Raw genomic sequence first — 24559 nt, forward strand, 5'->3', positions numbered from 1 at the left:
GCCCCGGCACCCAGCAGAAGGAAACCTCCTTCCCCTGCCGCTGCAGGTGCAGTAGGGCATCATGGATGTTCTGGACGACCGTATCCGCTGGGTACAAGTGTTGCATGGTCTGAAGGGCACTCAGGGAGTCAGAACAGATGAGGAACTTACGACTGGGAACACATCTCATCTGCTCCAATGCCTGCAAGATCGCAAACAATTTGGCATCAAAGATGGTAAATGCCGCAGGAAGCTGTAACTTGACGAGTCGATCAGGGAAAACAACAGCACAACCAACAGAGTCCCCCTGTTTAGAGCCATCCGTAAATACTGGTACATGGTCGGGATGCTGGTTTAAAATATCATAAAATAAGGAGGTAAAAACAAACGCAGGAGTGCAGCTCCTCCGGTACTCCGACAAGTCTAAAAGGACGCTGGGCCTCTGGAGCAACCAGGGAGGCAGGCGAGTAAAACCTTGTCATTGAGGGGCCACACGCTCCACACCAAGGGATTCAAGCAAATGCTTGGCACGAATCCCAAATGGTCTCGTTGCCCTGGGACGACTGGAAAAGAGACGTTCCATAGGCGGTCGGGCAACGGTAGGGTACGCAGGGGAGGTAGGACAGGCAAGGAATTGACACACCCATCGCACCATGAGGAGTTTCCGCCGGATGGCGAGCGGCGGTTCCCCTGCCTCAGCACACAGGCTGGGATGGGACTGGTACGGAAGGCACCAGTAGCCAGCCTGATACCCTCATGGTGTACTGCGTCAAGAATCTTCAGATACGAAGGCCTCGCTGACCCATACACAGTGCATCCATAGTCAAGACGCGATCGGACGAAAGCCCTATAAAACTGCAGCAGACGCGCCCGATCTGCTCCCCAGGACTGATGGCTCAGACACTTCAAAATATTCAGTGCCTTCAGGGCCCGCACCTTGAGGTCTTTAAGGTGAGGCAACCACGACAACTTGGAATCAAAAGTGAGGCCCAGGAACCTCACAGTGTCGCTAAAAGGAAGAATGGTGTCCCTCAGACACAATTCAGGGGAGGTACAAAGACGTCGAGAACGATTAAAATGAACACACACACATTTGTCTGCAGAAAAGGTAAAACCCGTCTTCGCAGTCCATGCCTCTAATCGCTGTATCGTAAGCTGCAACTGCCGACTAGCAGTGACAAGACTGTAGGAAGAACAGAAAACAGCAAAATCGTCCACAAACAAGGAGCATTGGGCAGGACTCGGGATAGTGGACGTGATACTGTTAATGGCGACGGCAAGGAGGGTGACACTAAAAACGCTTCGCTGAGGAACACCATTCTCCTGCACATACAAATCAGATAGCACATAACCAACCCTATAGCGAAAGAGGCGGTGGGAAAGAAAGGACCGAATGAAGATGGGGAGACGGCCACGAAAGCCCCACTCATGGAGTTGATTGAGGATATGGCGGCGCCAAGTAGTGTCATACGCCTTATCAATGTCAAAGAATACACCTAGACAATGCTGGTTACGCAGGAAGGCCTGTTGGATGGCCGCCTCAAGCAAGGTCAAGTTGTCTATAGTTGAACGACATCTCCGAAAGCCACACTGAGAGGGGCTAAGGAGCTGCCTGGTCTCGAGCAGCCAAACCAGGTGACGGTTGACCATGCGTACCAACGTCTTCCCGACACAGCTCGTCAAAGCAATACTCCGATAACTACTGGGATGCGTTCAGTCCTTCCCCGGTTTGAGGAGGGGAATCAAAATCGCCTCCCGCCACGAGTCAGGGTACGTGCCGGATAACCATATCATATTAAAACAATTCAGGAGAACTTCCTTGGAAGGTAGAGTAACAAGTGCTGCAGCATGCTGTATCGGATTTGATCATGACCAGGCGCAGCATCATGAGCAACAGACAGCGCCGAATCCAATTCCCACATTGTGAAGGGGCAGTTGTAGGGCTCAGAATTTGGAGACCGGAAGTCCAAGTGACCCCTCTCGATGGCACTGCGGTAGCGGCAGAAATCTGGATCACAGTTAATAGTGGCAGCAGATGCCGCAAAATGCATGGCCAGTGTCTTGGCAATGTCTCTCGGCGCTGTGAGAAGACTTCCCTGATGCAGCAATGCCGTGACAGGTAGCTGGCCGAGTTTCCCGGAAATCCTCCTGATAGCTTCCCATACTTTTGTAGAATTAGTGGAGCGGGAGATGGAGTTCAGGAACGATTGCCATGACCGTCATTTGCTCTCTTTAATCACGCGCCGCGCTTTGGCCCTTGCCACCCGAAAGGCCGCAAGATTGTCAGCTGAGGGACGGCACTTGAAGCGGCGCACAGCTGCACGGCGGGCTCGGGTAGCTGAGCGGCACTCAGTGGTCCACCAAGGGACAGGGCGCCTCTTGGGATGACCGGATGACCGTGGGATTGACAATTCAGCAGCATGGGAGATCACGGCTGTAACATGGTCTACCCATTCGTGGACGCTGGCACGGTGTTCCAAAACAGCAAGTTGGCTGAAAAGTGTCCAGTCAGCTCGGCAGAGGTGCCACCGGGGCGGCACTGGTAACGCCATAGCCTCATCCAGGAGCCGAATCCAAAGGGGGAAGTGGTCACTAGAATGGAGGTCAGCAGCAACCTCCCACAGAGCAGAATCCGCGAGTGCTGGAGAGCAAAAGGAAAGGTCAATAGCTGATGACGACCCAGAAGCAGTACAGAAATGAGTGGGAGCACCAGAGTTGAGGATGCACAGTTCTTCAGACATCATGAGGCTTTCCAGAATGCGACCCCTGGGGCAAGTAGTCGAAGAGCCCCATAAGACATTATGAGAATTGAAGTCCCCCAGAAGAAGAAATGGGCGGGGGAGTTGGCTGATAAGGTCTGCGAGAGCCTCAGAGTCTATCGCATTGTGAGGTGGTAAGTAAAGTGAACAGACTGTGAGCCTCTGACCCACAAGAAGGTCAACTGCAACTGCTTGCAAGTCTGTAACGAGAGGGAGCTCAGATGAGGGGTGCATGTCACGGACAAAAATCGCAACACCACCCTTTGCCCTTTCCCCCGTCAGATCATCTTTCCGATAGACGGTATAGCCCCGTAAAGAAGGCCCGAAAATGTGTCTCTTGGAGACATAAGCACAAAGGGCACTCTCGTACAAGGAGTTGTAATTCGGCCACATGCGTCCTGCACCCATTCAGGTTCCACTGTAATATGGGAGCCAGTGATCAGGGGGCTGAACTCTCACCCTGCCTCTGTGGTTGGGAGGAGAGCCCGTACTAGCTGGAGATTTATTCCTGGGGCGAGAAGATCGCCCCCGGTCGACGTCAATGTCCATCAGCTCCGATGACAACCCGAGGGAGATGTCAGACAGTACGATGGCCTCGTCATTGGGCTGACCCTGACTGGTCTCCTCAGGTGGCAAAACCTTCAGCTTCGGCGTCTTTGTCTTGCGGGGCTTAGAATGCAGAGCCTTGTCAACAGGTGGAGCATTACTCGCCTGGGCAGAAGGCCCCATATGGGGAGAGGGAGGAAGTACCCCAATGTCAGCAACCACAGCCTTGTCCGACGTTGCGGGGAGAGCCGCAGGTTGCAAAACAACCGCAGCAGCACAAGTGCACTGGCAAACGCAGGTATTAGTGCTAACACTAGCAACCTCCGTTTGCATAGCAACAGTGATTTTTTCAGAGCGGAAGCGAAAGATGTAGCAAAAATACAGGAGGTTGCATGGCCTTAAAGAGCTTCTTGGCCTCACCATAGGGGATGCGCTTAGATGTTTTAATCTCCTGTATCTTCCGTTCGTCGAGATAGATGGGGCAGACCCGGCTCCAGACAGGGTGACTCCCAGAGCAATTCACGCACTTCACAGGCGATGAACAATCAGCTCCTTCATGGGCAGGCTGACCACATTTACCACAAGTGGCTATCCCATTGCACCCCCACGTAGTATGCCCAAAGCGCTGACATTTAAAGCAGCGCATTGGGTTGGGGAAATATGGCCTTACTGGCAAACGTAAGAACCCCGCTTTAACATGCTCTGGGAGGCGTGGGCAACTGAACGTGAGAATAAACGAGTCGGATTTGACTAGGTCCCCATCGACTCGTTTCATAATACGCTGCACGTCAACAATACCTTCATCAGCCCATTCAGATTTTAACTCGTCTGTGGGGATATCCACCAAGTCCCTACATGTCACAACACCCTTACTGTAGTTCAGAGTGGAGTGGAGCTCGGTCTCGATAGCGTACTCATCGAGACAGGCTGCTTTCCGAAGAGAAGCGACTTGACAGGAACTAGATGTCAACTAAGAGAGTCCCATTGCGCAGTCGCTTCACAGATTTAAGTGTTCCTGCAATTCCCTCAAGATCCTTGTGGATGTAAAAGGGAGAAACCCTCTCAAAGCTACCCTCCTTCCATTTAATAATCAAAAACACATTCTGATTATCAGCATGTGCTCTGTTACGACAGTCTGATAAATCTCGATCAACACTAGGCGCTGGAGGACTCGCAGCACGAAGTCGCTTCTTCGATGGGGTGTGTTTTTCTACCAGTGGCCCACCCAAGCCACTGGTAGGGGGAAATGTAGAGGTCGAAGGGTCCATTGCGGTCCCACGAGCAGCTAGGGAACGAAAGGTCCGCTCAGACAGAGCCCCGCGTGCCTGAGTAAGCCTGATACAACTGGGGTGCAGCAGGTGCCCCAGAGGTTGCCCGCTTGCGACTGTTCCACCTCAACAGCCATGCATCTCATAGGCGCGGAGCACACCGGAAGATTGAGGGGTTTTTATATAGGTTGGCCTTCCTCGCAATCCAGGCGGTCAAGCCAAGATTACCATTCCCCGCAGCACACAACATTCCACCGCCACGCCATACGGTGGTCGCTGAAGCATGTCTGGGGATTACGGTGACAGGAGACTGGCGGCGCCGACCAGTCCCCAGCTCAGGTCCCCGGGGTCGCCAAGCCCGTACTCAGCAAATGAATGCTGAGCCCCTGGGGGCCCAATATTAGTCATGTCATTTCATTTTCTGTTCCAGTCGCAAAAAGAGCGGGGGAAAAAGTGACTGTCAATATGCCTCCATACGAGCCCTAATTTCTCTCACCTTATCTTAAGAGTCCTTATGCAAAACGTATGTTGGTAACAGTAGAATTGTTCTGCAGTCAGCTTCAAATGCTGGTCCTCTAAATTTCTCCAATAATGTCTTGCAAAAAGAACATTGTCTTTCCTTCAGAGATTCCCACCGAACTTCACAAAGCATCTCTGTAATACTTGCATGTAGATCGAACCTACAGGTAACAAATCTAGCAGCCCACCACTGAATTGCTTCGATGACTACTTTTAATTTGACCTGGTGGGGATCCCAAACATTCAAACAGTACTCAAGAATGAGTTGCACCAGTGCTCTATATGAGGTTTCCTTTAATAAAGAGCCACAGTTTACTAAAATTCTCCCAATAAACCAAAGTCTATCATTCACCTTTCCTACTACCATTATTAGGTGCTTGTTGCATTTCATATAGCTTTGCAACATTACGTCTGGATATTTAATTGATGTGACCATGCCAAACAGTACACTACTAATGGTGTATTATAGCATTAAAGGTTTTTTTCCTACTCATCAACCATTAACTAACACATTTCTACATTTAGAGCACGCTGCCATTGGGAATTATGAGATGAAAAGCATGGTTATCAGTTCCTCATCCAGGAATTGTTCATCTGGAGTTAGCGACATCTGCCAGGAATGTATTCTGATGACGAATGTACGTAGGAGTGGTAAAATTGGGGCATTAAAGCCAATACTGTTGCCAGAGCTGAGAAACCATTTTTGAAGAAGTACATAGATTGGGCCAATATGTAGGTCAGAGCAGACAAGGGATCTCCAAGGGCTCATCCATGGTGACAGAAGCCCCACAAGCATCCAACCCCTTCCAACCTGATTAACGGGAAAGACAGTTAAAGAACAAAGAATGCATTCTAGTCAGGAGATTCAGAACAGAAAAGGTGAGAAGGCTAAAAATGTTATTACCATCAATGTGTAAAAAAGGATGAGAGAGATAAATAAGGCAACAGCTTGGTTAAGCCAGTGCTCAACAGCTGATGGAAGCAGTCCCACCACAGATGCGTTACAGTGTTACAGGGTACCCACTATTCAACAGAGTGCTACCCCTAAAATGGAAAAAAGATGCAACAGAACAAGAGGCAAATCTCACTTAAAAGCAATTAAAACAGAGTAAAAGAGAGACGGAAGAGGCAGCTGACAAAGACCGTAAGATCAAGGAGCCCCCAGACCCAGCAAGAAGCAGGAAATGAGCCAAACCCAATCACCCAACACGAAGATGGTTAAAACTTCATATCTCAGAAGATAAACCACATTCGCAGAGAAAATGGAGAAACAGTTCAGCTGTTCATGAATCATCCACTAATATCAAAGGCAAAGAATTCAGAAGACCATATTTAGTGTGGAAGGCCAGGAGTGGTGGGCAGCACACCAGGATAAGAGCAGGTATCTACAAGGTTCCTCAATCATAGTGTTGACATGGCTCATTACACAAAATAAAACTTTGATTAGTCTAGTATGATCAATGCGTAGATGACACAGGATGAAGGATTCCTTCCAGGAGGAGTGGAAGGAGGACTGCCATGCAGCAGCGGACTCTCTAATGGTGCAGAGTTTATTAGAAGGGGCAGTACTCCACCATATGTTGCTCCATCTCCAAGTGAGCAGGAGACCATATATTCACCCGCAAATCAGAACCTGGGATCATCAAATCAAGTGTGGGATGAGCAATCATTTCTTTAGCCAAACGGTCAGCTGATTCATTCCCTGTGACACCCACATGACCTAATACCCAGAGGGGGACAACTGAGTGGGCACTGTGGACTAAGGTCAGAGAGAAAGTCATGACAACGAGTAACCGTGACTGATGGCCTGGAGACTAATTACTGAGTCACTGTACATTAAAACACAGCCAAGGGAGATTTGTTTAATAAAATGTAGAGCTCTGTTAATGGCTGTACGCTCTGCCATACAGACACTACATGTTCCCAGCAATGCTGATGATCCTGAGCATAGCAGATTTAAAAGCAAATCCTGCCCTGTCCATGATTTTAGAGTCATCAATGTAAATGACAGTAGCATCCTGATAACCTTGGAGAACTGAAAGCAACACATGCCAAAAGTCATGGGACAGGCCGAAGCTTTTAGACTATAGAGTTGAGGGGGGTGGGGAGGGGGGGCGGGCAGTAGGAGGTGTGAATAGAGGGAGTGGAACAGAGTTTTATGGGAAGGTTTTGTCATTACATGACTGTTGGAGGGTACAAGACAACTTGGTAGACAAAATTTCTAGTTGGTGTGTGAAATGGCAGTTTGCTCTAAATGTAGAGAACTGCAAGTTAATGGCAGATGAGTAAGAAAAACATTACTGCAATGTTCGATTACAGCACTAGAGATGAATTGCTCAATACAGTCATGTCGATTAAATATCTAAGCATAATGCTGCAAAGCCAAATGAAATGAAGTAAGCACATACGAACAGTAGTAGGGAAGGCAAATGATCAACTTTGGTTCACTTGTAAAGGAGACTACATTGGAAGAATAGTGTGACCCATTCTTGGGTACTGCTTGAGTGTTTGGTATTCCTAACATGTCAGATCAAAGGAAGACAATGAAGAAATTCTGAGGCGGGCTCCTAGATTTGTTACCAGCAGCTTCACTCAACATGTGAGTATTATGGAAAGTCTTTGTGAACTCATGGGAATCCATTGAGGGAAGATGAAGTTTGTTTTGCAGATTATTGAGAAAGCTTAGAGAATCAGCATCTGATGCTGACTGTAGCTGTCTACTCCACCAACGTACATTTCACGTAAGGACCATGAAGGCAAGAGATGAGAAATAAGGGCTATTACAGAGGCATATAGAAAGTCTTTCTTCCCTCAGTCTACTTTCAAGTCAAAGAGGAAAGGAAATGATTAGCAGTGGTACAGTGTACCCTCTGCTAACACCATATGGTGTGTGAGGAGTATGTATTTAGAAGCAGATATTTATGTAGACTGCACTGTGCTACTGCACTGGTATGTGAATTGTATACTAGTTATCTCTGAAGGAGGACATCCTGTGAATACTTAGAAACGTTTCTGTCATCTTTATGGACCCAATCAACCATACAGTTCAGTTCTTACTTTCACTCCTTCCATTAGGACAGTGAGATATATAATGATGGAATAACAAAAAGCTATATGAGACATGGATTGAATAGGACAATTAAGAAGAGATGAAGGAGGAAAGGAGACAGAGGAAAACAAAAAAGAATAAGCGAAAAGGTGGGAGTGGGGGAAGAAAAGATTAAGATGAAAAGGCAATTACAAGAAACATAGTGCAAAATTGATTAAATAATGGAAATCTACTAAATGGAAGGGGGGCTTTGGTTAATAGAGTTTAAGTCCAAAGGTTGGTGAGATGTGAAGATGCACCATATAGCAAGTTCCCTTATCTGGATTTCATGGAAGTGATGTGGTAACACATTACTAGCACTGTTAGGAGTATGTGGGGTGTAAAGAGTGTTAAAAAAAGTCAGGAATGAACTATGTTAGTGCCAAATCTATCATTTTTGACATTTTTGGGGCAATTAGTCGCAAACTCAAGGTCATTTAACCCCGAGGTCGGGTTGGGAATAAGAAGATATCATACGTAAAGTGTAACTCTGGAACACAATACCCTTTCAACCAAGGTGTGTACAAATATGAAATACACAGAAATACGGTGGAACCAGGACATCATTAGCACTCCTAGACACGGTGGTAATGGTGGAGGAAGGGGGAGGGGGGATGTAGGGGATTATGATGACATGTTACATGCTATAATAACTCTGGATTGCATGGTGAAATTTCAACCAAACTTAGTACACATAGTAGCGTAATATATAGAGAAAAGTACTGTAGGGTAAGATATCCTTATTTATGCAGAAGAGTTAGGGAAGTAATGACACGTAATCCAAACTCTGAAATGTCTGGAGCAGTGTGCATGTCGCTACTCAGCAAGAAGTTTAGGCTAACGCTCTGAGAAACTCTGACACTATTTTAAGCAAGGTTCATCACACAGCCCTGTCATTTGAAAGAGCATCACCCACACAATGTGCATCTGGTGTTGACTTTCATACGGCTAAAGTACATCCTACGAAATGTTATTCCCTGAAATCAAATGATGAAACGGCAATCTAATTATCTACAGATCCCATTGTTCCCATCATAGAAAAGTTCAAGAAAGGCAATTAGGAATGTAATTAGAAACTCCTTGTCAACACTGACTCAAGCAAAAATTGTGCACATCCTCGAACGCTATGTGGTGTAGACAGAAATTCAAGTAGTAGTAGATAGTAGTTGCAGTAGCATTAATCATAGTATAGTTAACAATAAACTCTAACAGTATTATGTTTAAATGATTTGGACACTTTATGTGAGGAGCATTGTGATTTCTCTAAAACTAAATGGGTCGCACACAAAACTCTGGAGCACAACACAGTTAACACTTCATGCCATTCTTCTTTTTTTCTGGGACGGACATATGCCTTTTGCTACGGAGGAAGTAATTAAAGGGGAACACTATTGTTTACAAGCATCATGGGATGTGATAACAGCCGCAGTTAGTCGATGGGTGACATCGATGGTTGTAACTAAGAAGTCTAACAGTACACTACAGAGCTGTGATGCTTAAAAAAAACCTATCGACACTTAATTTAATGTAGATGATTATATGACTGTATGAGCGTAAGAGCTACTTGCTAAGTTATCGGTGGGCCAGTTCTATTCTCTGATGATTTAGCAGATGCTTACCTGCATTTATTCTTAGATGTAAAATCAAAGAATTTTACAGTCAACAATATACATTTCAGGCTGCATCAGTATAAAATATTACCCCTTGTGGTTGCAAAATATTTCAAAACTACTTGTAGAAGTTTATGCATGGAGGAACATATGTCGCAAATTTATCTAGATGACATAAAAGTCATTGAGTCTACACAAGAGCAACTCTTCAACAACTTAAAAACACATAAAATTAGAAGTAGTGGGATCAAATACAAATTAAATAAATATAACTTTTTCTCAAATGCAACATCAGTATCTTGATCATGTGGTGAACAAGCACATCAAAGCAAATGACAATCTCCCTGCACACAAAGATTTGAAGAAGCTCCAGTTGCATACAGCAAATTATTTCAGCAAATCTGTACTGAACTCTTCGGAAATATATCACCATCTCAACTATCTTCACAAAAGGGGCATCTAATGTCACTGGTATGCCATGAGTAAAGAAGTATTATTAAAGCTAAAAACGTGTTTTAAGTCTACTCTCAGTCAGATCACATTTATATCATGCATACAGTTTACACCTGGCAATAGATGCTTCACACAGAGAGACACCATGCTGTCACATAAGTCACATGATGGCACGGCACAGTCAGCTGCTTATAAGCCTAAAACATTAAAAGCAGCACTGCTTATTTTATTATGATACCAAGAAATTCCACGTCTTCCTACACAGAAGAAAGTTCCATCTTATCATGGCCCACAAGCCACTAATTGAATTCTTTGGCCCCTTAGCAAATGATTACAGTGATGGACACTGTTTCTGAACAACTGCAATTATAAGACACACTACCATTCCATTGTTCAACATGTCAGTGACCCGAAGCATATACCAATGGCTTCTAATTATGAGTGAGGTAAACAAGAGAGGCTTTATTTCCATCTCAATGAAATTATTAGGGACACAATGAAAAAATACGTCACAGTCCAGGAAGTGGCTAGATTTACACATCAGGATCACACAGTCCACTGGATAGCGTGCCAAAGGCTGATCAGAGCAACTGCCCCCCTCCCCCCTTGTTTTTGGGGTCATTAGTCTTCTGAATAGTTTGATGCAGCCCACCACGAATTCCTCTCCTATGCCACCAACCTCTTCATCTCAGAGTAGCACTTGCAACCTACATCCTCAATTATTTGCTGAATGTATTCCAATCTCTGTCTTCCTCTACATTTTTTGCCCTCTATAGCTCCCTCTAGTACCATGGAAGTCATTCCCTCCTGTCTTAGCAGATGTCCTATCATCCTGTCCCTTCTCCTTATCAGTGTTTTCCACATATTCCTTTCCTCTCCGATTCAGCATGGAAACCTCATTCCTTACCTTATCAGACCATCTAATTTTCAACATTTGTCTGTAGCACCACATCTCAAACACTTCGACTCTCTTCTGTTCTGGTTTTCCCACAGTCCATGTTTCACCACCATACAATGCTGTACTCCAGATGTACATCCTCAGAAATTTCTTCCTCAAGTTAAGCCCTATGTTTGATACTAGTAGACTTCTCTTGGCCAAGAATGCCCTTTTTGCCATTGCTAATCTGCTTTTGATGGCCTCCTTACTCCGTCCGTCATTGGTTATTTTACTGCCTAGGTAGCACAATTCCTTACCTTCATCTACTTCGTGACCATCAATCCTGATGTTAAGTTTCTCGCTGTCCTCATTTTTGCTACTTCTCATTACTTTATTTGATTTACTCTCAATCCATATTCTATACTCATTGGATTGTCCATTCCATTCAGCAGGTCATGTAATTCTTCTTCACTTTCACTCAGGACAGCAATGTCATCAGCGAATCATATCACTGATATCCTTTCACTTTGAATTTTAATTCCACTCCTAAACCTTTCTTTTATTTCCATCATTGTTTTTGGACACACAGATTGAATAGTAGGGGTGAGAGACTACATTCCTGTCTTACACCCTTTTTAATCTGAGCACTTTGTTCTTGGTCGGCCACTCTTATTAATCCCTCTGTGGTCTTACACATATTGTATATTACCCCTCTCTCCCTATAGCTTTCCACTATTTTTCCCAGAATTTCAAACATCTTGCACCATTTTACACTCTCAAATGCTTTTTCCAGGTCAACATATACTACGAACGTGTCTTGATTTTTCTTTAGTTGTGCTTCCATTATCAACCGCAATGTCAGAACTGCCTCTCTTGTGCTTTTACCTTTTCTAAAGCCAAACCTATCATCATCTAGTGCATCCTCAATTTTCTTTTCCATTCTTCTGTATATTATTCTTGTCAGCAATTTGGATGCATAAGCTGTTAAGCTGACTGTGCGATAATTCTTGCCCTTGTCAGCCCTTGCAGTCTTCAGAATTTTGTGGATGATATTTTACCAAAGTCAGATGGTATGTCATCAGACTCATACACTCAAAACACTAATGTGAAAAGTCGTTTCATTGCCACTTCCCCCAATGATTTTATTAATTCTGATGGCATGTTATCGATCCCTTCTGCCTTATTTGATCTTAAGTCCTCCAGAGCTCTTTTAAATTCTCCTTGACTCCTGTTTCTTCTTCTATCACATCAGACAAATGTTCCCCCTCATAGAGGCTTTCAATGCATTCTTTCCACCTATCCGCTCTCTCCTCTGCATTTAACAGTGGAATTCCTGTTGCACTCTTAATGTTACCATCCTTGCTTTTAATGTCACTGAAGGTTGTTTTGACTTTCCTGTATGCTGAATCTGTTCTTCCGACAATCATTTCTTTTTCGATTTCTTCACATTTTTCACACAGCCATTTCACCTTGGTTTCCCTGCACTTCCTATTTATTTCATTCCTCAACAACTTGCATTTCTGTATTCCTAAATTTCCCTGAACATTTTTGTACTTCCTTCTTTCATCAATCAGCTGAACTATTTCTTCTTTCTTTACAGTTATCTTCTTTGTACCTACGTTTTTCTCTCCAGCTTCTGTGACTGCCCTTTTTAGAGATGTCCATTCCTCTTCAACTGCACTGCCTATTGGACTATCGCTTACTGCTGCATTTATAGCCTTAGAGAACTTCAAGGGTATCTCGTCATTCCTTAGTACTTCCATATCCCACTTCTTTGCATATTAATTCCTCCTGACTAATGTCTTCAAACTTCAGCCTACTCTTCATCACTACTATATTGTGATCTGAGTCTATATCTTCTCCTGTGTATGCCTTCCCTACACTACTGAAATGGAACTATGTCTCGATACACCCAATTCAACATTAATCAGGGTATAGTTTTACTGACCACAGGAGAGTCAAAGCGTCGAGTTCTGATCTAAACTATGTTGCAGCCTCTCATCCTCAGACTATGTCATGAGAAACATTGACACACATCTACGATGTATGCATTGTCAAGGTGTTACATATTTTGGTTGAGTATTGATGTGGAAGTCAAACTTCTGGTCTGAGTCTACCAAGCATGCATAAAACCAGTCGCATCCAATGCAAAATTTCTTCCACTGGTTTTCACACAATTATCCACGGGACCATGCATACATAGACTTTGAAGGAAGAAGGAAAGAAAGAAAGACAGGGTTCAACGTCCCATCAATATCAAGGTCATTACAGATGGAGCACAAGCTTGGATTGAATCACGGATAGGGAAGGAAATCGGCTGTACGCTTTCAAAGGAACCATCCAGTAGTAGCCTGAAGCAATTTAGGAAAATCACGGAAAACCTAAATCTGGATGGCTGGACATGGTTTTTGACCATCATCCTCCCAAATGCGCATCCAGTGTGATAACCACTGTGTCACCTCGCTCAGTACATTGACTTTGAGGGTCTTTGAAAGAGGCTATCTGGTTGCTTATCATAGACACCCTCAGTAATTTCCCATACATTGCCCAGGTGTTGTCAATGACATGAGCACTTACAATCTGTGCAATAGTGATGATCTTCACGACTGATGGGCGCTACACATCACTGTATCCAACAACAGTCTACATTTCAGATCAGTTGAGATTTGTTCTTTCTGCCAAAGGAACGGTATGTCATATCTGACCAGCACTCAGTTTTATTCTGCACTAAACTCTGAAGATAGATGTTGATCAATACGATCAAGGCACAAATGGACAAACTAATGATGACAGTGACCTCTGAGGAAAGTCAGACCTATTTTCTCGTATCATACAGATTGACTCCTGTACACAGCTGTGGCCAGTAGTGATGATGCATGGGGGTCAATTAAAGTTTGCAGTACCATCCATCTGCTTTGATTCCCCAAGTAACTGTGCTGTGAGGCAACACAGTGACACAGCATATTTGAAATGGTTTATGTTTCCAGGGGGTGTGTTGGAGTATGCAAGGCATTCTCTGGTGTTGGTTGGTTGGTTGGTTGTTTTGGGGAAGGAGACCAGACAGCGTGGTCATCGGTCTCATCGGATTAGGGAAGGATGTGGAAGGAAGTCGGCCGTGCCCTTCCAGAGGAACCATGCCAGCATTTGCCTGGAGTGATTTAGGGAAATCACGGAAAACCTAAATCACGGTGGCCGGACGCCGGATTGAACCGTCGTCCTCCCGAATGCGAGTCCAGTGTCTAACCACTGCGCCACCTCAATCGGTTTCTCTGGTGTTGGATTATTATGTTTCTAGATTGTTTGTGGGTGATAGTGATCCACTATACTGCTTTTGTGCTATTTGTAAGAATAATATTGGAAGTGTTGTGGCAGTTTGTTAGTCAGTTATTTTAATGCTGGCAGTTACGGGAATAGATTAGTTTTTGGGTTTGGTTCAAATGGCTCTGAGCACTATGGGACTTAACTTCTGAGGTCATCAGTCCCCAAGACTTAGAACTACTTAAACGTAACTAACCTAAGGACATCACACACATCCATGCCCGAGGCAGGATTTGAACTTGCAACCGTAGTGGTCGCACGATTTTTGGGTTTGGAATTACGAGGGTTATTCCAAAAGTAAGGTCCGATCGGTCGCGAAATGGAAACGACTATGAAAATCCGATAAAGCTTTGCACAGATGTGTTGGGTAGTGTCTCTAGTATAACCCCAGTTAGCATCACGTCGCTCTTCTCATTTCTGAGCTCGCAGTGAGTGCGTAAAGATGTCTAGAAAATAGTGTCTGCCGCCAAGTACGAGGGCCTGGTGAGAAATTTCGCCTGAAGCTATGCAGCCAACATTACATAACTGTCGTGCTGTTTCGTCTTCACGACAATTCTCAGCCGCATCTCTGGTCACATGAACCGCTGTCTTTGAAGACAACATTTTGACACAGACAACGAGGTGTAGGCCAGCGTGGAGAATTGGCGGAAAGCACTGGCGGCTGCCTTCTATGATGAGGCTATTGAAAAGTTGGTACAACGCTATGACAAAAGTCTAAGTCAGAACGGCGACTACGTAGAGAAGTAGCTGAAAGGTGTAGCTAATTGTTACAAGTAAAACATTTCTGATGTTCACTGTGGTTTCAATTTGGCAATCAATCGGACCTTACTTTTGGAATAACCCTCGTACTAATGCAGTGTGCTCTTTACGGCCGGAGATTTAATTTTATGTTTTGTTTTTTGTCAGCTATGGGTATGACAATGAAGTTCAGGAGTAGGACAGTGCATGTAGCAATGGCAGATGACATGATGAATATGATTAAATTCCTACAGTTGTTCGGTCACTTTTGTGGAGCTACTGCATCTCAGACCAGGGATCAGTATATGTGGCATTGTCAACAAGACACGTGTGGTTTCTGGTTCGAAAATTCTATGGTGGCCATTCGAGAAATTGTGTTGATGATGTATTTTTTAGCTGTCACGCATGAGACAGATGACAGCACCGTAATTGTGTTGGGAAGAATGGCTGGCATTTATGGTTTTTGTTCTCTCTCTCTCTCTCTCTCTCTCTCTCTCTCTCTCTCTCTCTCTCTCTGTGTGTGTGTGTGTGTGTGTGTGTGTGTGTGTGTGTGTGTGTGTGTGTGTGTGTGTTGGGTGGTGGCAGGAGGGGGGGGGGGAGGGGGGGAGGACAACCTAGGTACTGTCAGCTCCACTTGGTTGATCACTGTAGTGTGTATTCTCATGTTGTGTTGTTCACTGTGGGTAATTATTTGGACTGTGACTGGAAGATATGTGGAGTTTGTTTTATCTACATTAAGGAGGTTACATTTTCGATATTAGATACGAGTGAGCTTCGATGGTGTGGGCTGCACCGACTTCATTTTAGCTGTATAGGTCAGGTGGAGGGTTTGATACTGGCTCTGTCAAGCTGTGTACCGTTATGTGGCATAGTGGATCTCTTTTGAGCTATACACGGTGTCCCGGGAGGAAGGGTCAATATTCAGGGATATAACAGCAATCATCACTCAAAGCAAGAAAGTCTAGTGAACACAGGCTCTATAATGCATGTCTTAAGAGGTATGAGCACTTCTTCGATACTATGAAAGAAATCTCTTCTACTGCAAGCTCTTTGCTTTCTATATTTTGGGAGGAGGTAGTATGGATCAAAACAAGAAACAAATTCTAGTAAATAGGGGCTCTAAAATGCATACCTTCCAAGCTATGAGCACTTGCTCAGTACAAGAGATGTGTTTCAAGCAGCGAAGATGAACAACTGCTCAGAGCTGTTACGGTATGCATTTTACAGCCCATATTTGCTAGACCTTTTTGCTTCTAATAATCATTCCTGTCATATGCCTGAATACTGACAATTCCTCCTGGGACATCTTGTATTTCCAGTACCAGGTGTTATCGTGGACTTTCTTTAAGCAACATAACTCGAGTAAAATTCAAATACCAGTTTCCTAAGGTACTTTTATTGGTGTTTTGTCGCTGTTGAGGAATTTGTTTGCTTGATTCATGTGTATTTGTTTTGTTATGACTTCATTATTAGGATTGTCATATATTTAGTTTGTCTCCAACTGAAACCCCATAATTCCTCTAGTTGTCAGATTAGCTTCATGTTATTTCTGCAATTAAATTTTTTTTATATTACTTGTGTCTGTTCTTGTGTGTAAAGTGTGGCATCACGGTTGCCATATTGCATCAGTTTAAAATTAATGTCCACCACCTTGATGATATCAGGGGTCAAACCCAAAGGATAGTACCATAATCCCAAAGAGAGGTACTCTTTTTGATCTCCTACACCTTAATCAGTGAGCCCAATTTTCAAGCAACACAAATTATGGGCTCGCTAGTCTGGGCTCTCATATACAGTCATATAGCTATGTGAAATTAAGGATTCATCACAGATCATATGTAGCATTGTTCATTTTATGCAGTAGTCAAACAAAAGCACCTCCTGTGACAGTGTGATTAGCTCCAACTGAGGAAGTTGCTTGCTCTTATGTGCTCAATATGATGTCATGAGGACCCAAGCAACCACCCGAGACTGTGATTGCACATAACTATGTCTCTCAGAGCTGCCCCATGTCTTGACCACAACCCCCAAGAATTCAACATACTACCCACCAAATTTCCTCTCCTCGAGTTGTGGTGAGGTATGGGTATGACCTACAATATAGGCGATAACTATGAGGTTCCCCTGGAGGTTGTACCACTGTCCTCACTAATTGAAGTGCAACCCCTGCCAGCAGAAGAAGTCCCTGAGGTGACAATGATGGGAATGACACTCTTTGAAACATCAGATGATTTCAATAACTCAACCAATTGGAAGCAAACACACACACCGGCAACTTGCCTTACTTAGTGTCAGGCTACGACATTTAAGAATTTACTGAATTTGGGGTTGCTAGGGTCATTGATGACAACCATTGTGACAAGTGACTGACAGATGTGGGTGTGTGGTATGGGTACAATGATTAAGTAACAGGTCAAACCTCCCTGGACTGAACCTACGTTAAACAACCTCACTCCCATTCACTCTTCAGTCTTCTCCTCTTTCCCTTTCCTCTTTAGCCATTCACGCATCTTTTCATCCTACATAGTTGTGTTTATCTTTATACTATATACCTCTTTACTTATGTATGCATCCTCTTTGGTTTGAAGCTGGCACAGTACTTAACAGTAGAACATCTTTGGCTTCCCTCGAACAACCATGCCTCCATCCTTGCTACCGTCCCTATTTTCCTTTCCCTGTTGCTTCATAACCTGGGTTGTGAGTAACTGAATCTCCTTTCCCTCCCTTTCTTTCCCCTCTCTCCTCCCCGATGAAGGAACATTTGTTCCGAAAGCTAGGAATGTAAATTTTCAGTTCTGTTTTATGTGTATCTATCGGCTGTACTGAGCTGAGGTAAGTACTGGCCAGCCCCTCTATCTCTTTGTTTAATAACATTTCCACATTTACAAGTTCACAAAGTCTTAGCTTGAAGAAGTATTTTCACAATCACAGTCCTATGTGAAACAACGCTAATGCTGAGTCCATACTATGATTTTATATTGTCCAGATTATGACATCATTTTTGAAAAGCTGGAGTTCTCCAAATGAGAATTTTTTCTAAGATATTCTAAAGTGGTGTACAAAGCAATGATATATATAAATTTATAATTATGTTGTTAATGCATTTTGCTTGTGTGTGTGTGTGTGTGTGTGTGTGTGTGTGTGTGTGTGTGTGCGTGCACGCGCGCATGTGTCTGTTGCCTATGAGGCTAGCCTATGCCTCTAGCTACTCAACAGATCAGTATTCCACCATAATCAAGATTTTATATTTATATTGTTGGTCCCACCTCCCAATGAACCATGAACCTTGCTGTTGGGGGGAGGGGGGGGGGGAGTCTTGCGTGCCTCTGCGATACAGATAGCTGTATTGTTGGTGCAACCACAACGGAGAGTTATCTGTTGAGAGGCCAGGCAAATGTGTGGTTTCTGAAGAAGGGCAGCAGCCCTTTCAGTAGTTGCAGGGGCAACAATCTGGATGATTGACTGATCTGGCCTTGTAACATTAACCAAAACAGCCTTGCTGTGCTGGTGCTGCAAATGGCTGAAAGCAGGGGAACTACAGCCATAATTTTTCCTGAGGGCTTGCAGCTCTACTGTATGGCTAAATGATGATGGCATCCTCTTGGGTAAAATATTCCAGAGGTAAAATAGTCCCCATTTGGATCTGTAGGTTGGGTGTACTCAGGGGGACGTCGTTATCAGGAGGAACAAAACTGGCATTCTATGGATCGAAGCGTGGTATGTCAGATTCCTTAATTGGGCAAGTAGTTCACAAAATTTAAAAAAGAGAATGGACAGGTTAAAGTTAGATACAGTGGGAATTAGTGAAGTTTGGCGGCACGAGAAGCAGGATTTCCTGTTAGGTTATAAATACAAACTCAAATAATAGAGGTAATGCAGGAGTAAAAAAAAATAGGAACTCAGATAATCTACTATGAACAGCATAGTGAACACATTACTGCACCCACGATTTACATGAAGTCCACACCCACCACAGTAGTACAAGTTTATCTGCCAACTAGCTCCGCAGATGAGGAGGAGATTGAGGAAATACATGATGAGATAAAAGAAATGATTTATATGGTTAAGGGAGGCAAAAATTTAATAGTCATGGGGGACCAGAATTTGATAGTAGGAAAAGGAAGAGAAGGAAACGTAGTAGGTGAATATGGACTGGGGTAAAGGAAAGAAAGAGGAAGTCGCCAGGTAGAAATAAGCACAGATTGTAGTTTAATAATAACTAACACTTGGTTTAAGAATCATGAAACAAGGTTGCATATGTGCAAGACACCTGGAGACACTGGAAAGTTTCATATTGATTGTATAATGATAAGACAGAGATTTTGGAACCAGGTTTTAAACAGTAAGACATCTCCAGGGGCAAATGTGGGCCCTGACTACAGTTTATTGATTATGAAGTGCAGATTAAAATAGAAAAAACTGTAAAAAGGCAAGATTCTAAGAAGATTGGATGTGGATAAACTGAAAGAACCAGAGGTTATAGAGGGTTTCAGAGGGAGAATTAGTGAACTATTGACTAGAATAGGGGAAAGGAAGACATTATAAGAAGAATGGGTAGCTTTGGGAGATGCAATAATGAATGTAGAAGAGGATCAAGTAGGTAGAAATCATTGGGTAACACAAGAGATATTGAATTTAATCAATGAAAGAAGAAAATATAAAAATGCAATAATTGAGACAGGTGAAAGGGAATACAAACATTTAAAAAGTGAGATCGATAGTTAAGTACAAAATTGCTAAGCAGGAATGGCTGGTGGACAAATGTAAGGATGTAGAAGCATATATCACTAGGGGTAAGATGGATGCTGTCTAAAGGAAAATTAAAGAGACCTTTGGAGTAAAGAGAACTTGTATGAATACCATGAGCTCAGATGGAAAACCAGCTCTAAGCAGAGAAGGGAAAAGAGAAAAGTAGGAAGGAGTACATAGAGGGTCTATACAAGGAGATGAACTTGAGAGCAATATTATGGAAATGAAAAAGTATGTAGATGCAGATGGGAAGGGAGATAATGCATGAAGAATGTGAAAGACTTAAGTTGAAACAAGGCCCTGGGTGTAGACAACATTCCGTTAGAGCTACTGATAGCCTTGGGAGAGCCAGCCATGACAAAACTCTTCCATCTGGTGAGCAAAATGTATGAGGCAGGTGAAATACCCTCAGACTTCAAGAAGAATATAATAATTCCAATTCCTAAGAAAGCAAGTGCTAACAGATGAGAAAATGACTGAACTATCAGTTTAATAAATCACAGTTGCAAAATAGTAACATGTTACAGACGAATGGAAAAACTTGTAGAAGCTGACCTCGGAGAAGATCAGTTTGGATTCCGTAGAAATATAGGACACACGAGGCAATACGGACCCCATGATTTATCTTAGAAGATAGATTAAGGGAAGGCAAACCTACATTTCCAGCATTTGTAGGCTTAGAGAAAGCTTTCGACAATGTTGATTGAAACTCTCTCTTTCATATCCTGAAGATGGCAGGGGTAAAATACAGGGAGTGAAAGGCTACATACAATTTGTACAGAAACCAGATGGCAGTTACAAGAGTTGAGGGGCATGGAAGGGAAGCAGTGATAGAGAAGGTAGTGAGACACAGTTGTAGCCTATCCCCGATGTTATTCAGTCTGTATATTGAGCAAGCAGTAAAGGAAACAAAAGAAAAATTTCGAGTAGAAATTAAAAATCTACGGAGAAGAAATAAAAACTTTGTGGTTTGCCGACGACATTGTAATCTTGTCAGAGACAGCAAAGGATCTGGAAGAGCAGCTGAGCAGAACAGACGGTGTCTTGAAAAGAGGATACAAGATGAACATCAACAAAAGCAAAATGAGGATAATGGAACATAGTCGACTTAAATGAGGTGATGCTGAGGGAATTACGTTAGGAAATGAGACGCTTAAAGAAGTAGATGAGTTTAATCATCTGGGAAGCAAGATAATGATGATGATCGAAGTAGGGAAGATATAAAATGTAGATCACCAATGGCAAGAAAAGCGTGTTTGAAGAAGAGAAATTTTTTAACATCGGGTACAGATTTAAGTGTTAGGAGGTCCTATCTGAAAGTATTTATATGGAGTGTAGCCTTGTATGAAAGTGAAACACGACGATAAACAGCTTAAACAAGAAGAGAATAGAAGCTTTTGAAATGTGGTGCTACAGAAGAATGATCAACATTAGATGGGTAGATCACTTAACTAATGAGGAGGTACTGAATAGAATTGGGGAGAAGATGAATTTGTGGCACAACTTAACTAGAAGAAGGGATTGGTTGCCAGGACAAATTTTCAGGCATCAAGAAATCACAAATTTAGCACTGGAGGGAAGCGTCAGGGGTACAAATCATAGAGGGAGGCCAACCGATTAATACAGTAAGCATATTCAGAAGGATGTACGTTGCAGTAGTTACTCGGAGATGAAGAGGCTTGCACAGGATAGAGTAGCACAGAGAGTTGCATCAAACCAGTCTTTGGACTGAAGACCACAGCAACAACAACAACAACATTGTTGGTTTCACCAAGTCACAACCAAATTGTTGCCTTTCATCCTAAACTACAGTATACTAGATACAATGCTGTAACCACAACCTAAATTTCAAAAAGGTATGTAAAACAAAAGAAAGGTATTATTGCTACGTTCTGTTCTTTCCCTTTTGGAAATCAGTAGGGAATTCAATATTCAGAGATCTACAGGGTCAAGACTGTGCTGAGAATATCAAATTTCAGGCATTATCTCTCACTACAGACTACCCAGTGGCCAGCGGCCTTCACTTAATGACCAAGAGCAGTCGTATTTGCATACAGTTGTCAGTGCTAACAGACAAGCAACCCTGCACGCAATAATTACGGAAATCAATGTGGGACATAGGATGAACAAATCTGTTATTACAACTCGGCTAAATTTTGTGGTAATGCGCTATGGCCGCAGATGAAGGACATTAGTGACTTTACTAACAGCATGACACCACCTGCAGCACCTCTCCTGGACTTGTGACCATATCAGTTGGACCCTAAATGACTGGAAAACTACAGCCTGGTCAGCTGAGTCCTGGTTTCAGTTGGTAAGAACTGACTGTGACACAGACACCATGAAACCATTTATTTATTTATTTATTCAATCGTATGGCTAGGGCCCCCCATCAGGCAGACCAATCACCGGGTGCTGGCCTTTCAATCTGATGCCACTTTGGCGACCTGCAGTCGATGAGGATGATGACAAGGACAGCACAACACCCAGTCCCTGGGTGGAGAAAATTCCCCAACCCAGCCGGGAATCGAAAATGGGCCCAGAGGATTGACAATCTGTCACGTCTACCATTCAGTTTCCGGGGGCCGACACGAAACCATTGTCAACAAGGCACTCTCCAAGCTGGTGGTGGCCTCCATAGTTGTACAAGCCGGTTTACATGGAATGGATGGGTCCACTAGTCCACCTGAATTAATCATTAACTAGAAATTGTTATGTTCAGTGCCTGGCGATTATTTGCAGCCATTTGTGGACATCATAGTTCCCACATAACAATGGCAGTTTTATGGATGACAATGTGCCATGTCGCTGCACCATAATCATGGTTTGAAGCACATTCTAGAAAATTTGAGTTAATGATTTACCACCCAGTTCACTTATGGGACATAATCGGAAGGTCAGATCATGCCCAAAATCCTGATCTGACAACACTTTCACAACTCTCGACAGCTACAGCGGCAGCATGGCGCAGTATTTATGCAGGAGTTCCAGTGACATGTTGAGTCCATACCATGTTAAGTTGCTGCACTGTGCCAGGCAAAAGGAGGTCCGACACAGTGTTAGAAGGTATACCATGACTTTGGTCACATCAGTGTACAACAGATAATGACATATGGCAAATAAGTCAACAATAACAAACATGCCTACAGAATATACATAATTTTCTGTATCTACAAAATGATCTGTTCCAAATGAATAGCATAAACCGAATAAACAGCTGCTAAAACAATTTACTTCCAGTAACCTACTAGAACCAAGTTTTCTAGAATACCTCCCTACATCTGGTTATGGTTAGCAGATTTGTGATTGATGGATCAATTAAAAACAGAAAAGCCTGCTACTGCAAATGAGTAAGTCTTATTAGTAATTGTATCAGATACAGATATCGCTTAACATACAATATCGGACAAGTATTGTTGACAATAGGATTCTTGGGGGACTAGTGCAGCAGGGGATACAACCCGTCGGCTTTGGACAATGACGTCACAAGTGGCCAATCGAGAAGCGATTCTTCTTAGTGTTGTAGCTCCCTTCAGTGGCTGATAAGTGTTTTTTGACTTTTTTAAAAAAAAATCTCACGAGATAGATTAAACAGATCCATTTTATTAAGCAATCAGTAAAAAAACTAAACTGAAACATAACAGCAAAAGCGAAAATGGTAAACTGCTCTCTGGCGGCTTGTGACGTCCTTGTCCAAAGCCGACGGGTTGTATCCCCTGCTGCACTAGACCCATTCTTGGAACCACGATTAGTGTAAATGAAGGAAAGCATAATGAATGAATAACAGATCTGAAATGTATTACCCACAGGACGATTTCTGTAGATAAACGATGTAAACAGTCAAATATAAATAAACAAAACAACCAACTGGAAAATTTATATAAGTTTGGGCTTGAATATTATGTTTATTCATGGCACCAGCATAAGACAGCCTTGTTTTTAGTACTTAACGATATTAACGTACCTTGATATTATAGTTAACTCGATTGAAGACACCTAAATTCATATGGAAATGTTTATGCTGAAGTATGTAGCTGAAACTGAATAAATATTTATTTCCTTGTGTTGATGTTAACTTTTTACTTAGTAAACATTGTTAAAGGCACGAGGTATGAACTGTGTTGAATGACGTCCATCGTCCACAATACGTGCTTCAGCAATTCCGTGTGTCACTACATCACCCAGGTTTTAAAACATAAACTCTAAATTTGACAGGAGTCGAAGTCTGCAAAACAATCGTACATCCAAAGCTTGTACCCATCCACTTGAAAATAAAAACCTATAACTCCACTGCAAAGATCTTCAGAAAGACATGATAGCTGGCGCCGCTTTTAATTACAACAAGCGCTCAATTCATTATTTTGAACGACGAAAAATGTGCTCGTTCATAGCCAGTATAAGCACAGATAGAATATTTATTTTTATTTAGTTATTTGTTCATCCAGGAAACGTCTCACAATGATATAGGATTTTTCATCGCAATACAATTAAAATAAATAGCTCAAAAATATACAAGAACAAGGACTCCATACGTATGTTTTTACGAGGATTGGACAGGTGATCAGCGCGGTGTTATGAATGAACGATCCCGTTATTTGCTTGAAAGCAGTGGATGAAGAAACAGAATAAAGGCAGTCAAACAGGTGAAGGTACAC

General features: G+C 43.1%; 1 protein-coding gene across 9 annotated transcripts in view; it reads right to left on the minus strand.

Moving 5' to 3' along the window:
- The window catches only part of LOC124619295 (ral GTPase-activating protein subunit beta), a 370359-nt gene extending 346206 nt beyond the window's left edge, over positions 1-24153 (minus strand). For all 9 annotated transcript variants that reach the window (XM_047145577.1, XM_047145575.1, XM_047145576.1 and 6 more), the window contains exon 1: positions 23869-24153. In XM_047145577.1, coding sequence (XP_047001533.1) covers positions 23869-23910 — 42 coding nt within the window. In that variant the 5' untranslated portion in view covers positions 23911-24153. The remainder of the gene's footprint in view (positions 1-23868) is intronic.
- Positions 24154-24559: the final 406 nt, after the last annotated feature.

This window comes from Schistocerca americana, chromosome 6 (genome assembly GCF_021461395.2).
Source record: "Schistocerca americana isolate TAMUIC-IGC-003095 chromosome 6, iqSchAmer2.1, whole genome shotgun sequence".
NCBI classification, from domain to species: Eukaryota; Metazoa; Arthropoda; class Insecta; order Orthoptera; family Acrididae; genus Schistocerca; species Schistocerca americana.